The 23171-nt window shown below is 40.1% G+C and overlaps 1 protein-coding gene across 2 annotated transcripts; it reads left to right on the top strand.

The window, feature by feature from the left end:
• The first annotated feature begins 582 nt into the window (after positions 1-582).
• Positions 583-22623, top strand: ugp2b (UDP-glucose pyrophosphorylase 2b). Of its 2 annotated transcripts, none has more exons than XM_055029291.1 (10): positions 583-832; positions 6256-6383; positions 7135-7239; positions 9329-9514; positions 14502-14635; positions 16629-16926; positions 17174-17371; positions 19734-19976; positions 20154-20258; positions 21021-22623. In XM_055029291.1, exons 2-10 carry the CDS (start codon positions 6285-6287, stop codon positions 21126-21128), a joined length of 1476 nt encoding a protein of 491 aa, XP_054885266.1. In that variant the 5' UTR covers positions 583-832; positions 6256-6284; the 3' UTR covers positions 21129-22623. The 2 variants fall into 2 exon arrangements, with proteins under 2 accessions (XP_054885266.1, XP_054885265.1); XM_055029290.1 differs by lacking the exon at positions 583-832 and adding an exon at positions 1090-1514.
• The last annotated feature ends 548 nt before the right edge of the window (positions 22624-23171 follow it).

Below are 23171 nucleotides of genomic sequence, written 5' to 3'. Positions count from 1 at the left end.
TGTACATATTTCTTAACTTTAGAGATATCCTGTCAGAAACAAACTTCAAGAGACAAACGGAGAGACTTCTCAGTAATCAGTAGAAAAAACCTTTATTGGCATTACAGAAGTCAAACCCTTATGAAAAAAATGGTAGAAGTTTTTCTTTGGATGCTATTAGCTTCCTCCACAAAACGGCATAAAAGTTTAATTAGATTAGGTGGCTTAAAATAATTTAAAAGGGAAATACAGTAAGTTTAGGGTGTTTTGTGTTGCTCCTTTTGTCATGTGATTTTGCCAGTTCTTACCTCGATAACCAGGCAGTACCAAGGTGAACATCCATTACTGTACATACATAATATAATAGTTCGACGTAAACTTATGCTTTTTTTTTTGTTTTTTCCGAGACAAACTTGCCACTCGCAGAATGGCGGAGTGACCGCCATATCTGCTTGACAATGACCAAACCAGTGCTGCGTCTAGTCGTGTACGTCTACGTTCAATCAGAGAAAAAAAAAAACACATCGAATATACGTGGCAAAAAACGATTGGTGCCCAAAATTTCATCACAGGAAAGAAGTCCTCTCATTGGTTCCTATTTGCCCTTGCTTGGAACGGCAGTGAATTGTAAAATATCTCAGAACTGTTTACCTTTTTAAGTTTTTCATTATTTACGCTTTAGTTCCCCCCCCTCCACCCTTCACAAAGAGGAACTGTAAAGGAAAAAGTGGCATGGTGTTTTGAGGTAACCTGGGTTTAAAAAGAACTGAGCGGGTCTTCGGCGCCTTCTTTGCTGAGGTCCAGGCCGACCGACACTACTGACTTTCTTCCGCCAGCATCCCACAGTAACACAGTAAGAAAATGGCTTCACACTAAATACCGCTCTGTCGGGGTTGTGCTGAAGACTGTCGTTCAACTGGAGAGACGTTTCACATGCTAGCATCCAGTTAGCTAAAACGCTTTGCCATATATATATTTATTTATTTATTTAGCGGAAGAGCGAACGTTTCCTTCCGCGTGATTAGTCGCCCCTCAGGACCGCATTCCTGGATGACATCCATCCACCCTCCACAGTGAGGATGCTTTCCACACACTCTGTCCATCCCATCGGGTAATGATTGACGGTGTAGACGTGGTCTCTCCGGGCTGAGCCGAGCAGTAAAAAAACGCGCAGGGGGGGGGGGCGAGGCAGCGGGGAATAAAACGTGAACAGAAGTGAGTTCTGGACTCTCAGCCCGTGTTGGTGACGTGATTTAACTAGTGACCGGGAAGGCGAGCAGCAGCAGGTTCCGCCTCTCTCGTACTTCTGACTGTCAATAAGAGACGTGTGACTCGTGACAGGATGCCGAGATCCTGGTGCTGGATGGACGATGATCGCATGGGCACTTTGGGGCTGTGTTAAATGACCCTTCTCTCATCACACTGAATCTCATGGAGTGACAAAAAAATTAATAAGTGTGACATTTTTTTAATTGAAACTTGTCGACTGGATTCGTAGTACTTTGACAGCTTAAACATGGCACTTTATGTAGAAGGTAAGAAACTATTTTGAAACGCTTAAGTGTTACATTGTTTACAAAACTATGCAACTAAATTATAACTAAATGTTACTATGTGACATGGATCATCTGACAGGATGTCCTGTTGCTGCTGCTCTATTAACCCTGGTTGTGTCTTGAATGCCTTCCATCTGTTTCATTCTGACTCCAAACTTGCAGTTTTCTTCCACCTAACAATTTACATCTCTAAAGGGCTGAAGTTTCCATCTCATCTGCTTACAGCTGGTCAGTTTTACTCCTGTTTAGATTTCAGTCAGCGCTTCCCGCAGGCGAAAGCATGGAGTGCTTGGATTGTCTCGACTTCGCCCTTTGCACCCTGTCTGTTGTCGGTCACTTCTTTTTATGAAGTGCAGTCAAGAGTCGACTTTTTCTCGCCCGTTTTCTAATTTTTCCAGAGCAAAACGTCGTGAATCCATCTGCTTTTGTTGCATGATTTTTCAGCATGTGGGGCAGTGCTTCACTGTAGGCTCACTACAGACCAGAAATATATTTTTTTTTCCTAACTGCTGGAAGGTTCTGTTTTTACTATGAAGCTCCTCTTTTTGCTAATAAATGATACATATATAATTTAAACTAGTCTTAACCTCTAACCACCTGCAGGGTCTTCAGATGTCTCTGATTTAGTCTATTTTTGCAGTGCTTTTCAAAAGGTATTTATGTGTGATTGCAAAGAGAAAGCCAAGCATTTGCACTCAACTTTTAAAGACATAACAATCACCAGTGAACATGACATCTTTGGGTGTGTTTTTAGGGCGGAAAAGTGAACCTTCATCCCTCTCTCAAGTCTTTACTCAAGACTTGAGTAAAGGGTGGTTTGGTGCTAGGGCAGTCATTCATCCCGTCGTGTTTTTGAGTTAAATTTGACAGGCAATTTGAAAATATCGGTTGAAAGTTTTGAAGATCAACACCTGGAGTGTTGATCTGAACGCCAACTATAAGGTCTTAAAAAAATGCAACCATTTTAAAAAGGCTTAATTACATAAGCAATGCTTAGCCTGGTGGCCCGCCAGACTTACAATACACTGGATGAAACCCTGCACCTCCCGCTCAGCTCCAGTCAGTATCCCTACAGCATAATGTAGGGATACTGATTGGAGTTTACACCCTGTTCTGTTTTATGAAATGGAGCTCCGACAATATCCAGTCAGTCCATGAATGTTTCTAACATTCATGATCTCCACAGCCAAAGTGAGCTACGGAGAAGGATCCGGTTCCGGTTCCGGTTCTTGCCGTGTTGAGGAAAAACCTTTTCCTTCCAAACGTTTAAAAATTTTAGCATTTTTAAAGACCGTATAGTTGGTGGTCAGAGTCCTGCCTACAATATTTCTTTGTCTTCCAGTTATCAGGGTTTTTTTTGTTCTTTTTTACCCAACTGATTGAATTAGGTTGAGCCAAGGTGGTTCCTTAATCGTCCGCCGCTTCCTCGACCTGTTAGTCGAGGTGGGACTCTGACTGGGACTGATGGGAACGTTGAAACACCACATGAACAAACTGAGGCTGCAGTAGAAACTCTGTCCTCTTCAACACTCTTCTTACTGCTTAAAATCAGTCAATCAATAAATAAATCCATAAATAAGTCCCCTCCCCCCCAAAAAAAGCTACCCTACACTGGTGATGTTAGTATTTTGTTTTTAAATTGCAGATCATCCTTGAGTACAAACGATTATGTTTACACTAAAGAAATCCTGCGTTTTAGGCAAAAAACAAAGTTAATTTTTCTGATTTAAAAAAGAAATTGAAATGTTTATGTATATCTCTTAGTATATTTATAGTATTGTATAAAGAAGACATTAGTGGTCAAATGATCAATCTGTGGACTGTGTCAGTATTTTTATCTGATTAATTGTCAGAGTAATCAATTGATCTATGTCTAAAATAATTGTTAGTTGCAGTCCTAATGGAAACGGGAGCATTGAAGGTGACCCTCTTGAGTTTTATTTGCTAAAGCTTTCCGTGAGCTTGATGCACGTTTTAATGTTCTTTAATGACTAACAGAGAAGTTGTTGGTCTACATAATGGCGAATGGAATGGAGTGTTTTGTTAATCATTGTGTCCACAGTCTGTTAATTACCTGGATACTCTGTACTTCCTCCACTGGCAGAGAACTGAGTGAAGCTGCTTATCAGGATGATGCATTTTGTGTTTCTACGTCGTCTCTCCTGCGATTCTCTCACTAGTATCTGCTGAACATTTCGGCTGGGACAAATTGTGAATGCAGGCAGGATCTAAAAGGACTTGCAAAAGTACAACTTATTCCTTTAAAGTATGCAGGTTTAGTTTGTCCTGTTTCCTGATTGTTTAGCTCATTACTCAAGTGACAGAAGCTAACATCATTAACTGTCTTTTTATTGGTCCTTTTGTTCATACCAAATCTAATGTTCATCTCTTTACATTATTATTATTATTTTACAAACAAACAAACAACAAAAAATATACACTAAAATTTTGAAACAAAATTCAAAATACTTTTAATTTTAGGACAAACATTTTTATTTTGTTTGGTTGCATATCCAGAAATGACATGTACTGCTGGCCTCTCACTGGTTCCTGTCTGGTCTTGGAAAGCATGGATAATTTCAAGCATGAATACAAAAGAACATTGATTGGGGAAAACATTTTGGATTTGGGTTTTTTTTGCTTGTGTTTCAGACATTTTTCCTTTATCCTCCACTGTTTTTCCACATTGTTCGGTATTGATTTTTTTAATGCAGCATATTGGATTTTCTGAATAACACATGGATGACTGTGTGAGTTCACACTCATTTAGAAATTAAAGAAGGCCCAGCGATATGTACGCTTCAATCTCTGGAGTTTCAAGTGGTTAAAAAAGAAGTCATAGTTTAATCACTCCTCCAGTTTTGCACATTTACTTATGTCATTTTTATTTACTTTTTAATTAAATATTTTTCTACTTACACTTTGTAATGACACTGTCATTTTTATTTTGTATTATTATTGTATTTGAATTTTTTTTTTCAGTTTCTTCATGATGAAATCTTTCAGATTTTTATCATTTCATTTGTTATATCCATCAACAGGCACACTGCAATTTGTAGCTCAAGCTTGTTTGCTTCACGTAAAAGAAATGGAAAATGGACCACATTGTTACCTGTTTGGTCCCCAGATAACCTTTATTCTGGAAATAGAAGTTATCTAAGTTGGCCCTGTTAAAGTGATCTACGGCTATAACATTGTATGGGGTCTTGTAAAAGTTATAGATTGACTCCTCACCTCACAAAATAACGATTCTTGCACAAAAAACACAGATGTTCCGATTAATCAGATATTTTACATAAAACTGGTCAAACTGGACCTGACAGCATTGTTACAAACGGAAAACCAAAACAGGACAAACAAAAAATGTATGCTATGTAAAGACCGAGTTGCTGCTTTCCCAGCCATAATGTTGCCTTACCGCACTGTTCAAACCATCTTAATGCTGCATTACTGCAAAAGTACACCTTAAAATCCAAAAGCTCAAAGAACCACCATTCTGACCGCGAGCAAAAACCTCAAGGAGTAATTTCCTTTATGGCTTTATTAGTCTGTGATAACTTTGCAGTTATATTTTGGTCAATGCCTAAGTGTTGCTTTGTATTACGGCTCTGAACTTTGAACTCCACCATTAACATCAGACATCCACATACTGTTTTGTCTTGTGACTTTTTACCTTCATTCTTTAGCCATTATGTTGTAAATCTGGTCGAGTGGTTGATGATTGTGCAAGGTGTTTGGTTTAAATGAACATGATGTTTTGCATTCTGACCAGCTATTTATCAAACTGGGATTTTCCCAGAAGTCCTGCAACCTTTCCAAACTAACCATAATTATTCCAGTTTTTTATAGTTGCAATATAAAGCTTTTATGTTTCTTTTGAGACTCTCTACTAGGATCATTGGTGACGGATTTTCTGCTGGGAAGTAACACGGCTCTTCATGCTCCAAACTCACCAATAATCCAATCAGTTTGCTTGATTGTTTTTACAAAGGTTTCACAAAAACATGGACAAATCACTTTTTACCAAAAGGGGGGGGGATCAAAATCACAACTACTCTTCATGTCAGATGTTTACCTTGAGGTTTGGATGGTGATGAAATTGGGTTTAAAAGGAAATTTATCTGGTAATTATTTTACTATTTCTTGTCAGATAACAAGAAATCTTTCCGTCTGTTTTCATAAGATTACAAAAAATGCCAGTTATGATACAAGCCCACTCTGAAAGGGAGGAGTACACCCTGTGTTTGGATGAACGATGAAAAACAGAGAAGCCATGGGTAGACAGCATGCATGACTGTGGTATGAAGCAATCTGGTGAAGCATTGCGCCACATCTCTGTTCCCTGTGAAAGCCATGCATCCTGAACTCTTAGTCATTGGTGGACTTGCTTTGGTGTTATGACAACGGCTTACACTAACTTCACCAGACAATGTGACATTCTGACCGCGATTAAAGATCTCTCTGGCGAGAAATATTAGCCACAAGTTCTCATTATCATGTAGAGGTCGAATGTCTCACAACAAAACTTATTTTTCAAGGAAGACCAGCAGTGCAACATGAGCACTGGGCAAAATCCCCACATTTCATCTCACGGATGATTCTGAGCTTAGAAAATGAGGTGGGAGTCTGAAAATCTGAAATGAGACACCATGAAGGTCTGCTGCATCAGTGGAAAGAAGAGAACTTTGACCTTTCCTTCTCTTCTGTCTTGTTTGTTCAGGTCTGAGTGAAAGAGTGCCCCACAAAGGCATGGCTCAGTTTCAGGAAATGATGCGGCAGCAGCTGGAGAGCTCCATGGACGCAGAGCTGGAGAAGCTGGTGAACACGGTCACAGGGGCCGACAGAGACGTACGTCAACACCCCGTCTTCTTCCCTCCCCTCTCTGTCTGAGGCCATCTGGTTGTGATTTAGAGGGGCTGATGGCTATGCTGGGAAAAGTCAAACCTGACGCGTATTGGAGCGTCATACAAGAACGTCACACCTACAGGATTACAGACACGGTTTATTGGCCAGTTTCTTTAATTCATGGGGTTAGACTGAGGCATTTCAGCCCAAAACATCAGAGATTTAAGATTAGTCATTCATACATTTCTTCTTTATTGAGCTTGTTTGTCTATTTACTGTTAAATAGGCATATGTGTAATTTAGCACTAAAACAGGTTTTTGAATTAAAATGTGATTGATTAATTGTAATTACTTTATTAAAACCGTGCAGTTAACCTGATCAAAATTTCTAATGGAGTTTCTTCACTATTCTAAATATATAAATTCATCTCATCTCTTCGGTTTATTGTTTCAATAAGACTTAATTATTGAAACAATATAGAATACTCTATTCTATATTTAAATAGATCAGAACCAGACTGATCTGACATTGTGTACATTTTTCTTTCACTGAAAAAAACCCCCTTAAATATAAGTTTTTTTTAACAAGTTACATGAAAACCTTTAATCTCAATGTTGTACACTTTGGATATATTTTTAACTCTTTCCCACAAGTAGAGTGGGTGTAGCTTAAAAGAAATCCCCTCATAATCACAGTGAATGAAATGAATCTGTAAACCATTTGCTATATTACTCTTTCTGTCTACATTTTCAGGTCTGCATGAACTTTAAGGGCTTCAAGAACCTCTTCCACAGATTCCTGCAGGTAAAGGGCCCGTCTGTGGAATGGATCAAGATCAAACGGCCTCCAGAAGACTCGGTGAGTTCGGTTCCATCTGCTTCTCTCTGGGAAAACAAAAACTGAAACATTTCATTCCCGGGGTCTCAGTTTGGAACGTATCTTCATTAACTTTGTTTATTTTCAAAAAGCTCTCCTGAGCTTTTAAAACCTCTGTGTCTTGTTCAAGAACAGGAGTTAGGACCTAAGTTAGAAAAACTGGAACTTCTTGAAATACAAATACAATTCAGGCTCCAGAGATTGTTTGGGATGTGTCTGCTTGTGCGCTGCTGTTTTTGCACACAAAAAAATCACCTGAGAAGACGCTATTAGCGTTTAGCAAGACCAAAAGGTATTTTTACAGCTGCGGTTATTATCGTCTTCCTCATTCTAGTGCTCAGATCAGTTCGGCTGTGAAATGGCATTGTTCTGCAGAAAGGGTGTGGACATACCATCCGACAATTGAAACATCTCAGGTTACGCTTCATTCTGACAAATAAATTGGTTCAACCCATTAATTGGGAACATTTTGCACCTAGGTGGAATGTCACAGGGTTAATTATGCTGCTATGTTAATGTTGGCAATTTCTTCTGAACTCAGTCAGGTTTGGGGGATAAAACATTTGTTCTTTTAGAAGCTGCAGCTCCCATCTATCTCGCATGTTGTGGCTACATTTCCACCTTCCTCCAAACATTTAGCTCTTGAACTATAAAATTATCTTTTTCCGGGAATCTCAAATAACATGGTTCCAAACTTCCAAACCTCCCCACACAGGACATATTTGAAGTCGGAGCGCTGCACGCCGCGTCAGAATTCCTGAGAAATTAGCAGCAGGGCTGGAAAGCAGCCGAGTGAAACAGAAAGCAGAAATCAGCAAGCTGAAAAAAGCGACTGTCTGCAATACAAGGCTTTTAATAATCTTCTGTATTATTAAACGCAAGAGGAGGTTTTACAGTTTGGTTGCAAGGTTTATCCCCTGTTGCCTGGGAGTGAGTCAGGCTTGTGATTTCACATACTCAAATTGTCAGTGTGAACCACATGAGCAGATGTTTAAGGAAAAATGCGCTCTCCTTTGATAGAGCCGATGACTGACGTTCACCTCCTGCACAAAAGGAAATTCATTGGATGAAAGATCGTCTCTCTTCCTGTGAGGAAATGGTTATCACCCTGAAAAAAGATGCTTTTCCGCACACTTCAGCAAAGTTTCATCTTGCTGACATTTGTCCTTATTTGCTTTTGTATTTGTTCAACTTTATCTGACTTACATGACAAATTGTACAAAGAAGAAAAAAAGGAGTAAATTTCCACCAAAATACAATTTTTATCTCAATCAGCACATTTCTTGAAAAACAGTAAAATGTCTGATATGTCGATAATTATTAAGAAAAATGCTCAGAAATTTTCAGATTGATCACAGAAATGCTCTAGGAAAAAATCTTTGAAATGTCAAAAGTTGAAAATTTGCCAGAAAAAAACTGAGAAAATATTGAGATCAATCACAAAGATTTTTCTAGAACAAACATGGAAATGTCTGAGCTGCAAAAGTCAGAACATTTCCAAAGACAAAAGCTTTTTATCTGAAAGATTTCAGATTTAGTTTTTCTCAAAATTTCAGAGTTGTTTTGCAACAGACCCAAAATTCTTAATCATGTGTTCAGTTTGGGCGTACAGCGGCTGCAGATGTGCAAACACAATACGCCATTAGCACAGATGCAGATATGCTAGCAGCTGCTCAGAGGTTAATTGGATAATTGCAAAGTACTTTCTACGCCTGATAGGACAAAAAGGTCTGCTGTGTGTCAAGCTTCCCTGCTAGAAATGTCCTGCAATACCTTGTTATATTTGGAGTTTGTTTTTTTATTTGCGTGATAGTTGTTTTTGGGGGGGAGAGTTGTTTTAAATGGATAAAGAAAGAGATTAATAGAATATTAGTGACAATGGAAAGCTTCTGCTTATCACTGAATTTCAGAAATGTCAATAGAAACCAGTTTGGTTGGTTGATTGAAGTCATACATGCCATAACATTGTTGGGAATCGTTTCTCCTTCATTTTGTTGAGCTCAAAGAGTTAGGAGAAAAACTGTCCCGGTGTTTCCAAAGTCTAAATTTTTACCCGTCCCCCGTCCTACAGATCCAGCCGTACGATAAGATCGCAGCGCGGGGTCTGCCGGACGGCGTGGCCGCCAGCCTCAACAAGCTGGTGGTGGTGAAGCTGAACGGAGGTCTGGGTACCAGCATGGGATGCAAGGGCCCCAAGAGCCTGATCAGCGTCCGCAACGAGAACACCTTCCTGGACCTGACCGTGCAACAAATTGAGGTGCAAACTCCGAGCAACCACACCACAAACAAAGATTTCCCTCTTAATTCTGCTTCCTGGATATTTTCTTTTTCTTTTGTTAGGTTGTCATCATGAAGTGAAAACTTTAAATTTAAGTTGTTTCTGCAGTTGGAGTAAATTGTAAATGGCAGCATTTTTTACTTTGCAGATCTTAGATGTGTCTTCAAAAGTTAGATGTGGGCAACAATGTGATCTTGTGGTTGTTGTTGGAGATGTATCAGATCGGGCTCATCTGTTAGTTTATATGAGTGCCAAGTGCCTTCTAAAAAGGACCAGATTAAAATTACCGTAGATAAATACACATTAGCTGTAAATCTGTGACTTCTAGCTGTGAGACACCCTGGTTTTGTGTTTCAAGCTCATTTTGTGATGAAAAAAAGGGTAAATGTAGCATTTCTTCATGTGGCAACCAGCTGTCAGACTTCCACTCTTTAATCATGCTTATTTAAAATAAACGCTGCTGAACTGGTGAGTTCAGCAGCGAAAAACTTCTATCAATCAATCAATCAAATTTTATTTGTATAGCACATTTCAGCAACAAGGCATTTCAAAGTAAATGCCTTGTTGCTGAAATGTTTTTCTGATGCAGATATTGAAATGAGTTCTTTTCAGCTTCTCTCCTAACACTCTTCTGCCTTCTTGCAAACATCTGAGGTCACAGCACCAGTGTCCTTCGAAGTACAAAAAAAAACCAAACCAACTGGATATGGATACTCCCTTTTTCTGAGAAATGATGAATAAGTGGTGTGACGCAATTTCTTTTGTTGTTGCATCATCTTTGTTGTTGGGTTTCATACCAGTAGATCCATCAATAGATAGTAAGTTTCGTCCCTGCTGTGGCTTTTACATAATAAGTGACGGATGTTTTGATCAGTCACTCAGTACTTGAGTAGCTTTTTTTTTAATCAAATACTTTTCACTTGAGTAATTTCTTGGACTGCTACTTTCTATTTCTACTACGGTCAAAATATGCTAAAGCAGTGCTACTCTTCCACCTCCGATTTTAAGCCGTCTGATCTCAATACTTCACTTTCATCCAGCGCGGATGAAAGTGAAGCCGGAGCTCGGGGTCCCACGGAAAGCAGCAGGACGATGCGATTGTTGTTTGTATGACTTCCAAAGAACATTCATTCAGGCATTGGGCGTAGCGCTGCTACAGAGGTTGAGGTGCATGATGGGGCCTAAATAACTGCGCTCTCTTCTCTGACCAGACACACAGCCGTCTCTGTTTCCCTGCCAGACGACACACCAACAGATCCCCTTTCACAGCAACTCCTCACACACACCGTACTGGACTCTTTTCACAAACCATCTCTCTTCCTTTATAAAGTCGCTTATGACTTTATAAAAACAAATCGATGTCATCAACAAATACATGTGGTTTCAATTTTGGACATTTTTTCCACTCACTTTGAATAAAATTGATTCATTACAAAGTTTTCTTTGTATGAAAAATCTGCCAGAACAAAACCTGGAGCAGATGTTTGTGGTATGTTAGATAATACAAGACACTCTTTGCTCTGCTTCAGTGGTCTGCACAAGTCTAAATCGTCATTCAGTTTTGGTTTTCCTTTGAAATCTCCTCGTGATCTTTGAAAGAGACCTTAATCTGTAGTTTTCAGAGTTTCTCAAATCCCCCCCCATAATGTTCAAATGCATTTCCACTTGAACAGTTTCTTTTTCTACAAACTAGGGCAATTTTTTTGGGACAATTCTGTACTCCTCTCTGTGTTAACTTCCGACACCAGGGTAAAAGCTAATTACTTCAGTAGAAATAACGTCTGACAAGGTGTGAGAGCAGAAATGGAGAAAAAAAACCCCAGAAACCCCCCCCCACACATATTTCAACACAGAAGAATTACTAGTTGAAGTCATGAAGAAACCGTCCCATGATTTGGATGGAGGTTTCAGAGGCTTTAAAAAGGTAAACTTTGTGTTTATATTCAGCCTGTTTACAGAGTAAATAAGAGGGTGTGAGGGAAACTCACAGCTGATTAACATACCAGGATTTATTTATTGGCTATTCACATAATTTGTTTTGGTTTAAACCAATGAGAACATTAGATAATTCTCCTGCTGCAGCAGGTGGCGTCGTCCTTATTTGCTGGATATACATATACGTATAAATGCAGTGTTGTGTGACATTGTGCGTGTCTTAAGTTTGACATTTTTAGGTCAGAATGAGAATGCACTGATGTCAGAAAAGTACAGAGGCTGCATGACCTTCTTGGGGTCTGCAGAATCAAGAAGCACAAAAATCAAAACTCTGCAAGAGATCTTAAGAATCCAGGAGGCAGAGTTCGGGTTAGCATACATGTACGGAAATAGATCTAAAGTTTTTCTCAACATTGTTTTTCATTCTTTTGACCAGTGCCTGCTCATTGTGGAAGAGTTATTTTTAACCCCATTTCAGCTATAAAAAGGCTACTAAACTCAAAGGAATGACTCAGTATTGTGCAGACAACAAATTCAGATGTATTTTACTGAATCTATCAAAACTACTGAAGCTAACAGTCTGACAAAATAAAGGGTGTTAGCTCTAAGGCGATTATTAAAGCAGGAATATCTGAAAAAAGTGAAAGTAATTCATATAAATAGAAAATTACAAATAAAATCAGGTTGAGGAAATGTTTTCTGAATCAATGTGTTTCTATACAAAACTTGTGAAGCTTTAACAGAAATTACAGATGCGTGTTTGGTGAACTTTTGGTTAAAACAAGCTTATTCTTCTTTCAGTGAAGTTACTCACAAAGGGCAAAGTACCAGACATTTTATTCAAGTAAGAGTAGCGACACTTAATAATGAAGTTAAACAAGTAAAAGTAAAAGGTTCAGCACTTTAAGAAATACTCTTACAACTTGTTTTTCCCCCCCAAGAAGTTACTCAAGTAAATATAACTGAGAAAAAGTAACTAGTTACCAACCACCCAACTTTGCTAAATAAAACACAGAGCAGCACTTCTTGAAGGTGGTTGGTGTTTATGTATGTTTTACAAGAGATTCCTGGGGATCAGCTCTCTCTGAGCACACTGCCTCCATTTTTCTGCCCAGGTCGGGTCAGATTCCCTGCAAACTGAATCGTCCTGTTCAGAGAAGAGGAAACGATCTCACACACACACACACACACACACACACACACACACACACACACACACACACACACACACACACACACACACACACACACACACACACACACACACACACACACACACACACACACACACAGCAGCTGGGAAACAACTTCTCCTGTGTTAGAACATTTCACTTAATAGCCAGGAAAGTAAAAAAGAAATCCTCTTGATCAGACACATCGGTGAACAACATTGTATGTTATTTTGAGAATAATTTCAGAGCTAAAACCAGCTCTGACTGCAAACTTGTTGTTTTGTTAGCAGTGAGGCTAATAGGACTTCTTAAGAAGAATTGATCTGATAGGACTGGAGTTTATTACGGACTGTAGAGTCTTGCAATCACCTGTTTTGCGCCTCTTTTAAAAAAATTAGACCTCTCCCAGGGAATACATGGTAACTGTGTCAATAATCAATTACAATTTAGGTTGTTTTTCGACGCAAAAGCCTAAAAGTTTGAATCTACACGTACTATGTTGTAAAAGTCTTGAAAAATGCAATCAGATAGGAAAAAAAAAAAAAAAAAAAAAAAAAACTGACCATGTTTATTAACAAAAACATACAGAATATGAGAATTACTTCCCAATTAATCAATGATAGCTCAGTTGAAGTGCAGAAAATGATTTATTTATTTGCCAAGTGATATATATTATTGACCTAAACCATATTTATGGTGGATAGAGTAAAGGTTTTTATCTTATTATAGACCTTGAGAAAATATAAACTATAACTACTGTTACGTAATTAATACCGATAGTTAGCTTGGCACTATTCATTTCTTATGAGTCTTATCTCCTTTACGGGAAACCTTTTTACTAAAAGGCTTTTCATATTTGTTTTGTCCATTGTAAATGGTGAATGGAAGCAGCTGAAATTCTCAATCTCTGCACATGATCAATTTGCCTCTCAAAACCTGTCAGTTGCTTTTCTCAAAACGGCACATCACCAAGTGTTTCAAACAACGAGATCTGCCTTTATGAATTCATCTTCACAGACGTCCAACATGTTTACTACACCAGCGGGAGCTTTGGGGGGTTAGTGGGAAGCACTTCCTCTTGTCTTCCTCTGTATTGTTATTTCAAACTGATGCATCCATGCATCAGCTTGAATTCATTGTCAGTTTAATTTCAATTTTGATTTATTTATTTTTTTTACATATTTAACATCATATTACAAAACCAAACAGGATTTCTCAGAGATCTATAATAGTTAGAAAAATCATCGGATATACTGATAACAGAAAGCACAAATGGATGAAACTCTCTCTCTGCAACAAAGACACTAAGAAATATCTTCATTGTTTCCACCTTGAACACCAGATTCTAATCTGTTTTAGGTCTCCATGTGTTTGACTTTCTTAATGTACATCTGGTTATAAAGCCCATGAATGAATCCACGCTGCAAACATCTGTGGACCAAGCGTACAGCCTGGAGGAGTCCCACTACTAAGTGTGATGGCGCCTGTGATGTTTTTCCAATGTGGACTAACTGCAGTCCCACTCAGGACGTTCAGAAAGCAGAATTCAGGCCAAGAAGAAGTTTCTCTATTAATCTCTGAGTCTTGTTAAACATTGAGCTAAAATCTGAGGACAGGATTCTGGGACAGGATGAGTGTAGAAACTTCTGTTATTCAGTGATAAGTGAAATGGATCTAATAATAGAATAGAATAGAAATACCCTTTATTGTCACACAACAGAGAAATTCCTAGATATTGTTTTATTGTAATATTGTTTTTGTCAGTCTGCGATTAGGATTTCTAATTGATGATTATGTGAAACTTTCCTTCCTGTAACAATAGTGATTGTTTTGTTTGTTTTGTTTTTAACCACCAATAGCACCTGAACAAGACGTACAACACTGATGTTCCCCTGGTCCTCATGAACTCCTTCAACACAGATGAAGATACCAAGAAAATCCTGCAGAAATACACACACCACCGGGTCAAGATCCACACCTTCAATCAGAGCAGGTGAGACCACTGGTTTTCTTCTGCATTTTAAATGGCATCTTAGTAAAAGTAGCAGAAAGCGGCATCATTTAGTGTGTTGAGAACTCCGGTGCGCATTACCTGTTACATGTGTTTATGATTGCGTACCATCAGGAATAGACTAGATGTTTTGCAACATGTGGAAAAGCCTGTTTGTAATGAATGCCGTGATGTCTCCACCCAAGTGGAACTTTCATTTTCCAGTTGCGATTCAATTATTCATCAGCTCTGCATGCCTCAGGGAGGGCGGGTCAACGCTTTTTCTGGGGCAGCAGCAACACTAGCTGGAGGATTTGATGTCAAAGAAACTGAGCAGTTTTCAAAGCAATTTTCAATGTGAGAACAAAGAAATGCTGAGGCCATTACAGTAATTCCTAGAAATCCAATTACAGTCATTGTTCACCGGTACACGGGAGAGAAAACAATCAGCTTTAAACACCAAACAAAGCCATGAGTTATTCACCCACCTTCATTATGTTTTGACTTAAGGAAAGCTCAAACATGGACTTAAAGGTCTGGCTATGTCTTACTTTTTAAACCTATTCTCTGGGGAAAAAAACTGGAAAAAACAACTGATTTTACACCGCAGTCGCAAAACGATGGTTGGATGACAATAAATAAAGTCAAAATAATAAACTCGTTCACATCTTAAACTGTCTCAGCATCTTCCAAAAACTAAAACCCCATCGAGCCTTACTTTAACTTACTGTACATTTTGCTCTCGCTCGCTCTCCCACAGGAATGATTAGACATGCATAAGACAAAGCTTTCCTCTTCAATAGCTCCTTCCTCTGACTCCATTTAAAAAAAAATACACCGCTGCTCAAAATGGCTAATTTTAAGTTGTCTTCACTCATTGATGACTTCCTTCCTGAGTGATGCTTACATGGTAATTTCACTGATTGTGTAAATGCTGGATTTTTTTGAGTTTCTGGCCGGCCGCTCATGGATCAAGATATAAGTTGCCTTATGTATATTCTCCCTTTGTCTCTTTCTCCCGCTTTAGAGTCCACTGCTGAGCTTTTGTTCTGTGTTCCAATGTTAAGAAACAAAAATTAATAAATATATCACTCAAAAAGAAAAAAGATATAAACCACCTGACTTTGCTCTTTAGCCTAAGAGGCTTTATCAGGCTGCGGTAATCTGATCAAGTCTTAGACTTTCTGTCTGTCTGTGTGTGACCAATTTTTTTTTTTGTTGATAACTTTACTTGTGGGGCTTGTGGCTCCGTGAGAAGAGTAGTTGTCTTAACAATTAAAGGCCTGTGAATTTGTTGCAAGTGAAAAGTAAGTTAAAATGACTTATGGCCATGTTTTTAATTTCTTTGCCCTCAAAGAGGTCTCGGTTTCTTCTTGGACAACTGCTCTGCCTCCAGGGGAAGCAGGAGGCTTAAGTGTCTGAGCTCATATCGAAACAATCATCAGAATGAGAACTTGAATTAATCCCACTTTAACAAGCCCACTACGTCGTGAGTCTTTTCTCCCAAGTAGCTCATCTGGGTCTGTATTTCCTAGAGCTCCCAGAGGTTCTGCCAGTTCACATTTTGTCCAGCTCCTCACCAGGATCGCTGATCCTTCATAAAAACGCTTTGATGTGACTAATTCTCACATGGATGATGGTTTTCCTCCTCACCTGTCTTCTTCATAAAAACTTGAAAAAGACTTGTGACGATTAAAACATATTTACAGTTTTAATGTCTTGAATTAAAAAAATGTATAGTTTTTTTTTTTGTACAGTTTTGACTTAACTACTTTCCTAAGTACATTGGGGTTTTTCCAGCGAGTTTTGAGTTCGTTGAATCAGTTAACGATTAATCAATCACTAATTAGTTTGCAGATTATTTCAATAATCGATTAATCATAAGTAATCGAATTAATAGATTCAGATTAGCATCCCTTTAGTGACTACTTGGAAAAAAATGCTACAATCAGGATCCCTTTAGTGATCATATCATCCCCTGTGCTTGCCTGTCCAGGTACCCCCGCATACACAAAGAGTCTCTCCTCCCCGTGGCTGCAAACCTGAGCATGACGGGCCAAAACGCAGACGGCTGGTATCCTCCCGGCCACGGCGACATCTACGCCAGCTTCTACAACTCCGGCCTGCTGGACAAGCTCATCGCGCAGGGAAAGGAGTACATCTTTGTGTCCAACATCGACAACCTGGGAGCCACCGTCGACCTGCACATCCTGCACCACCTGGTCAGCCAGCCCAACGGCAAGCGCTGCGAGTTCGTCATGGAGGTCACGGATAAGACGCGCGCTGACGTCAAGGTAGGACGAGGACTGATTCAGCAAATGCCTTCAATCGATCGCTGAGATGATTATCAAATAATTTATTGAAACAATTAATCGTTAACTTTAGCATACAGACTGATCTTAGGGCTGGATAATCAATAGTTACAGCCCTAATCTCATAATTTTGCCTCGTTCTTTTTTATTTTTATTACTAATAATCATTTTAAAGACAACAGATGTAATCAATGAAGTAAAAGTATTGATTTGTATTGTTTGTCCTCAGGGAGGCACCCTGATCCAATATGAAGGAAAGCTCCGTCTCTTGGAGATCGCCCAGGTGCCCAAAGCCCATGTGGACGAATTCAAGTCGGTTTCGAAGTTCAAGATCTTCAACACCAACAACCTCTGGATCTCTTTGACTGCCATCAAGAGGCTGCAGGAGCAGAACGCGATGGACATGGAGATCATTGTCAACCCGAAGGTGAGCGAGGCGGAGAGGAAACAGCCCGTCACACACGCTACATATCTCTGCTCTGCATGGTTTTCTTTTTGTGAACATAGGAAAGCGAAAATGATGGAGAACTTTCCAAATATCGACTTCAGATAAAGAGACATGTTGATGTAAAGACATTAGCTTTTGTGCTGTTGCTCGGCAAGAAACCTCATCAGTTTCTGTTCGTCCTCATTTTGTTGCTTAAGGTAAATTGAAGATATGTGATATGACATCGGTGTGATATTTCACAGCCTGTTCAAAGATAGCCCAGGTTTGGAAAATAAACAGTTCAGTAGGAAGGCTCTTTCCTGGGAAATGTCCTTAGTTTGGTTTGACTTCATCCATCCTCAAAACGTGAAGGTTTGCACCTCACAAAAGTAAATGTAAGCTTTACTGTGAGTGCTTTTTTTTTTAAATTTAGGCCAGAAATTCTCAGTTAATATTTTTTTCCCAAACACAACTACTCATCTAGCAGTACTAAAGGAAGCATTCAACAGAAGGATTCCTTGTTTTTTTATTTATTAATGTATCTAAAGATAATTTTGGGCAGATTTATTCCCACCCTTATCTTGGTATACGTCTTGTCACCTAGAAACAGTGGTGCTGTAAAATAAAACCTGGTGGAAATAAAGATCGAAATCTCGTTGAGCTTTTCTTTTTTTATCTTATTGAGTCCTTTTAATAAATTAAATTAATTTGTTGATTTTTTTTCCACAAAAATTAAATTAAAGAACAAAAGGGTGCTTACGTTTAAAATTTTTGTACCTCCATATTTTACTCGGCTCATATTTAAAACTGTTCTTCTTTTGCGCACGTATGTGTTTAAGTAAAGGAAAGTGTTCGTGGGTCTTCATAGGTCGCTACGCTTGCACATGTATGTAGTCAGAACAATTTTCAAAAATGTTTAAAGCAAAATGACAACACAAGTAATTTTTGTTTTCTTTCTCGTAAAGAAGATGGTGAGGAAGGCAGAGGGGGTCGGAAATTGTACTTAAGTAGTGATGTTTCATACTATTGTTCCTCAAGTAGAAGAAAAATGTTCAGTGCAGTAAAACTACTCCTAAATCAAGAATGTACTAGATTCTAACAGAAAATCCCTATTTTTCCTTCGTTTTCCCTTCTTGTTTCTGCTGTGAGTTTAAAGTGCGCGAACAGAAGCTCCAGCTTCAAACCGCGTTTTAGTTTGGTTGCTGCCTTGGAGCCAGATCAGACCTCGGCTCCCTCACCTGTCCTTCACTGAGCAGGCAACCACTTCAGGATATGAAAGTAATAAATTCACATTTATTGCCGCCGCTCCGCTGTTGATCACTGCTGCCTCCGCCCAAGCAAAACATACGGATGTAATCCTCATTACTCGTCGTGATAAAGTGTGATAAAGTGTGTTATGTAAGAGGCAATAAGAGAGCAGGAGCTTTTCTGGCTCCCCCAGAGCCAGAGAACTCGGTTCTTGTGCCGCCCTCATGCTCGGTAAGACAAGGCGCAGGTTTGATGCACGAGGACCTGAGATTGTGGCTGTTGCATAAGAGGCCTCTCACAGATGGCGTTACATTTGTCTGCGTTACATCACAGAAGCCTTTCACAGGGTCATTTTAGCTCATTATGATCCCCTCTGAGGCCGGAAGCAGCTTCACTTTTTAAACTCCGACCTCGTCAGCAGCTCGGCGCTTTCATCAGGTCTGGATGCGTCGTGCAGAAATATTGACTCATGTTTCCGACTGCGGTCTCAGGAAGCAATTTCTCAATGCATTTACAGCAGGCAGGGTGTCCATGCACCCTTAAAACGTCTTACATTCATACGTCTTCGATGAAGGCCTTAAAGTTTCTTAAATTTCTTGAAAAACAAGGATTGTTTTTCAATTCGTTACCCTTGCTGAACTATTAAATGTCATGTATTCTGTGTAGTTTTCTTTTTTTCTCGTGGAACGTTGAGTGGCGATCAGGTGTCTTCACCGCGTTCTGTGACTCCGCACGGTTGCAGCTATCGCTAACTAGCAGCCAGCTAGCTTTTTTAGGTCCTTCATGGTTTGGTGCAAATTTAACCCCAGTTCCCTGGACAATATTTGTCTTCAATCATTGGCTCACTAACGTTGTCACGCTGTAGAGAACATTACATATTTACCTTCTTTGGAAACCGCGCCCTGAACAATAGGCTGGACTTTGACATGGACACGCGTCTACTTACGCCTCCTCTGCCAACAAGCGTGTGTGTGTGTGTGTGTGTGTGTGTTGGTTCAGGTGTGCAGCTATTGCAACAGACCAACTGATAGTAGAAAACCTGGAAGGTGCATTTGTGCTCCGTTGAAATTTAATTCAAAGTCGCTCCATTGATCCCTCTCCCCGTCACCCTCAGACACTGGACGGAGGGCTGAACGTCGTCCAGCTGGAGACGGCGGTCGGCGCGGCGATCAAATGCTTCGACAACGCCATGGGGATAAACGTCCCCCGCAGCCGCTTCCTTCCTGTCAAAACCACGTCGGACCTGCTGCTGGTCATGTCCAACCTGTACAGCCTGGAGGCCGGCTCCCTCACCATGAGCCCCAAGAGAGAGTTCCCCACCACTCCGCACGTCAAGCTGGGCAGCTCCTTCACCAAGGTGGGACCTGATGTTGACGTGTTCCCACAGTTCACTGTTTGATATTTGATACTGCGGTTTTTAGCTGCTTCATCAGAACCTCTATTGGTAAATCAGTCTTACAGCATAAATAAGATACTTGCAGATTGAGAAGTGATGTGACCTGCTGAGTTGAGTGAAACCTGTCGTCGTGTTCAGGTTCAGGAGTACCTGACCCGCTTTGAGAGCATCCCCGACATGCTGGAGCTGGACCACCTGACCGTCTCCGGAGACGTCACATTTGGGAAAAACGTGTCGCTGAAGGTAAAATCCTTCAAGGGTCAAATACGTTTCCACACGCCAGTCCACGGCCTCGAACACGAAGACTCGAATTTTTGGATTTTATTTTAGGTGTATATAGCAGAATTGCATGCACTTTTAAGCTGGTCACCGATTTTTAAAAAGCCCGACCTACCAATTCCATTTTTGGCCGATCTCTGGTAAAAGTTGCCAAATGTATCAAGAAAGTTGCCATGTTGCCAACAGTTGTGTGATTATTGTTAGCTTTGACTGGTCGGCAGGTCCGTCAGTCAGTTCTTTGCAGATGACCAGCCGTCTTCCAAGATCGAGGAAGTCAGTGCAGATTTATCAGACGGGCGATTTTCCGGTGCAGCCGAAAAGCAGGGAAATACCAAATGCCCTACGTACTTTTCAGATTTGAATCCGTGAAAGATTTCCTACTTTATTTTGATGAGTCACATAAAATCCTAAATAACGAAGTTTGTGTCAAAAAGTCTGCAAATGTTAAAAGAGTTTGAAAATATTCAAGCCTCCTCATCCACTCATGTAGATGTTTCCTAAAAATACTTTCATCACTTGTCTGAGAAGACAAACACAGCCAGAGAGGCACAGAATAAATAGCATGATGATGAGTGTCGAACTGCGGGGGTGGGGGATTTCACTCGAACAGCAACCGGTTCTGCCGGTTCTGCTTCCAGCAACCGGCAGAACCGGCCGCTGGTTTTGCAAATATCTCCTCCTCCTGAAGGAGGCTGGAACTCATCGCTCTCTTCCTCGTCTTCCCAGGGCACCGTCATCATCATCGCCAACCACGGTGATCGGATCGATATTCCGGCCGGCTCCATGCTGGAGAACAAAATAGTGTCCGGCAACCTGCGTATCCTGGACCACTGAGGCCTTTTCCCAGCCGCGGCGCCGCCTCCTTCACTGTGCAGCCCTGATCATGTGACCTGTCCTCCTCATGAGACCCACTCACAAAGATTCCTCTGCTCTGGAGGGTGAAACTGGAACCTGCTGCCCTCTGCTGGCTGATTAGTATATAACCATTAGGAAGTGTTACTAAATTACGACTTTAATACACTCGATTGATAGATTAACAAAAATACCTAACTAAAGCAACTAGGTTGCATTTTTTTTTTTATCTGTAGCTACTAGATTGAATGATAGCATTAAAATATGAAATATTAAGCTCTGAGCAGTGGCGATGCAGAACTAATGCAGAGGTCAGGACAGCTTAATCGCGGGAGACGTTTTAAAAGTGGATCACAAGAATCACATGGCTCTCCACGGCTCGATGAAACTCGTTTTGCGGGATTTGACGACACGCACTTGAACGCAACATGCCAAAACTTCCACAATTCAAGTTCAGTCACAGCTCAGAGTTCACATGTTTTACATGGGATGACTGCACTTTGTGTTTTTCACGTGCTGAAAAACAACTCAAGCCCAGATTGAGATTAGTAAAAATTTTGAAAATGAGTGAATTATTACTGTTTCACGTGAGACCGGAATGATGCATTTGAATCAAAAAAATCCACCGTTTTGAAATCGGATCGAAATTTGCGGACCAGAGGCTTTGAAGGAACTGAGCAATATTTACCTGACCCGTTGCAGGAACGATCCAAAGTTTCACACACAGTGTCAAAAGCAGCTAAATGAATGTGGAGCCGAGCTGGAGAGCAAGTCGTGATTTTTCACCGTTTCCACCCGAGTTCTCATTCAACTTCACTGAAATATATAATCTATAATCATAGCAGCGCTCAATCTAACAATGGTACATTTTTGAGAGCGTGGAGCCACTAAGTAATCACCTTTATCACCCTGAGGTGATAAAGTTGTGCTGGCGGAGAAGTCGATTGTCTCTTAAAAACCATGAAAACTGTGAGCGATCTTCCTGTACCTCCACTGCAGACGTTCAGTTTCCGACAGAAGCGTCTCGAATCGAACCTTGCGCCATGTTTTCATTGTTCTTGTGGCAGAAAACCTGGCAGGACCAACGTTCAGGCACGTTGTAGCTTTATGTAGAAAATGTGTGGATTCCAATGGAAAGCCATCACTTTGACCCTTTGAGATAAAACAAAAGGCATTCTTTGTGTTTGATTGCAGCGCGTTGTGTCGTCCGAAGCCTCTTCGTCCATCCAACTCATCCAGTGCTGTTTCTGTATGTGCAATATTTCCTGTTTGGTTTACACACAAAATAGTTTTCATTCATTTTCAAACCATGTACACCAAGTTGTTTTCATATTTTTTTTTTTTTGAGTGTTAATACTTGAGACGAGTTTGGCTGATGCATACAAGGAGAAATAAGTGTTGATCTGTGACAGCAACAACGGTCCCGGTCCAGTTCCGCCTCCTCAGAGCTGAATAAAGTGCAATATGAAGAACCGAACCTGTGGTCTGTTCATCTGGAATCCTCTGTTGGGTGTTTTTTTGTTTTTGTTTTTTTTCCTTGACAGGGTTTGCAGTTCAGAGCAAAGTGGGGATATTGAGAATTTCAGCTCGAAATCAATGTTCAGAAACAGCTTTGAGTTCAATTCCAGAAGTAAAAACGCGGGGTGTTCACACAGCCTTAAAAAGTCTTAAATTCACATTCATATTCATTAATGTCTCATATCCATTAAAGAACAAGTTGGCCTCAGTTACGTTAATCTTATTTCGTTGTGCTGGGATTCTAATCTCATATGATCTATGTAGTTTTAATTTTTCTTGTGGCGCTTTACTGTTAAGACGGGTAAAACTAGATCGCTTTTTGTTCATAAGTTAAGTGCAGATTTTTTTTGCCATTTGGTAGGATGGTGTTCGACGGCGTTCGTCTTAGCCAGTGGCTCACTTCTCTTTGTTATGCAAGTCCTAAATCCCGTTCGTAACGTTCTTACAAAGTCTTAAATTTGACTTGGTGAAAACTTCAGAAATCCTAAATTTTTTTGTTTTTGTTTT

Source organism: Poeciliopsis prolifica, unplaced genomic scaffold (assembly GCF_027474105.1).
Source record: "Poeciliopsis prolifica strain line A6 unplaced genomic scaffold, Auburn_PproV2 SCAFFOLD005, whole genome shotgun sequence".
NCBI lineage: Eukaryota > Metazoa > Chordata > Actinopteri > Cyprinodontiformes > Poeciliidae > Poeciliopsis > Poeciliopsis prolifica.
Note: the sequence above shows the minus strand (reverse complement) of the source record. Positions and strands in the feature narration are given on the sequence as shown.

Excerpts from the sequence above, each read along its gene's own strand:
- ugp2b (XM_055029290.1), top strand. Across the intron at positions 17,372-19,733 it reads AGATCATTGTCAACCCGAAG|ACACTGGACGGAGGGCTGAA; the intron begins GTGAGCGAGGCG and ends CGTCACCCTCAG. Across the intron at positions 20,259-21,020 it reads GGAAAAACGTGTCGCTGAAG|GGCACCGTCATCATCATCGC; the intron begins GTAAAATCCTTC and ends TCGTCTTCCCAG.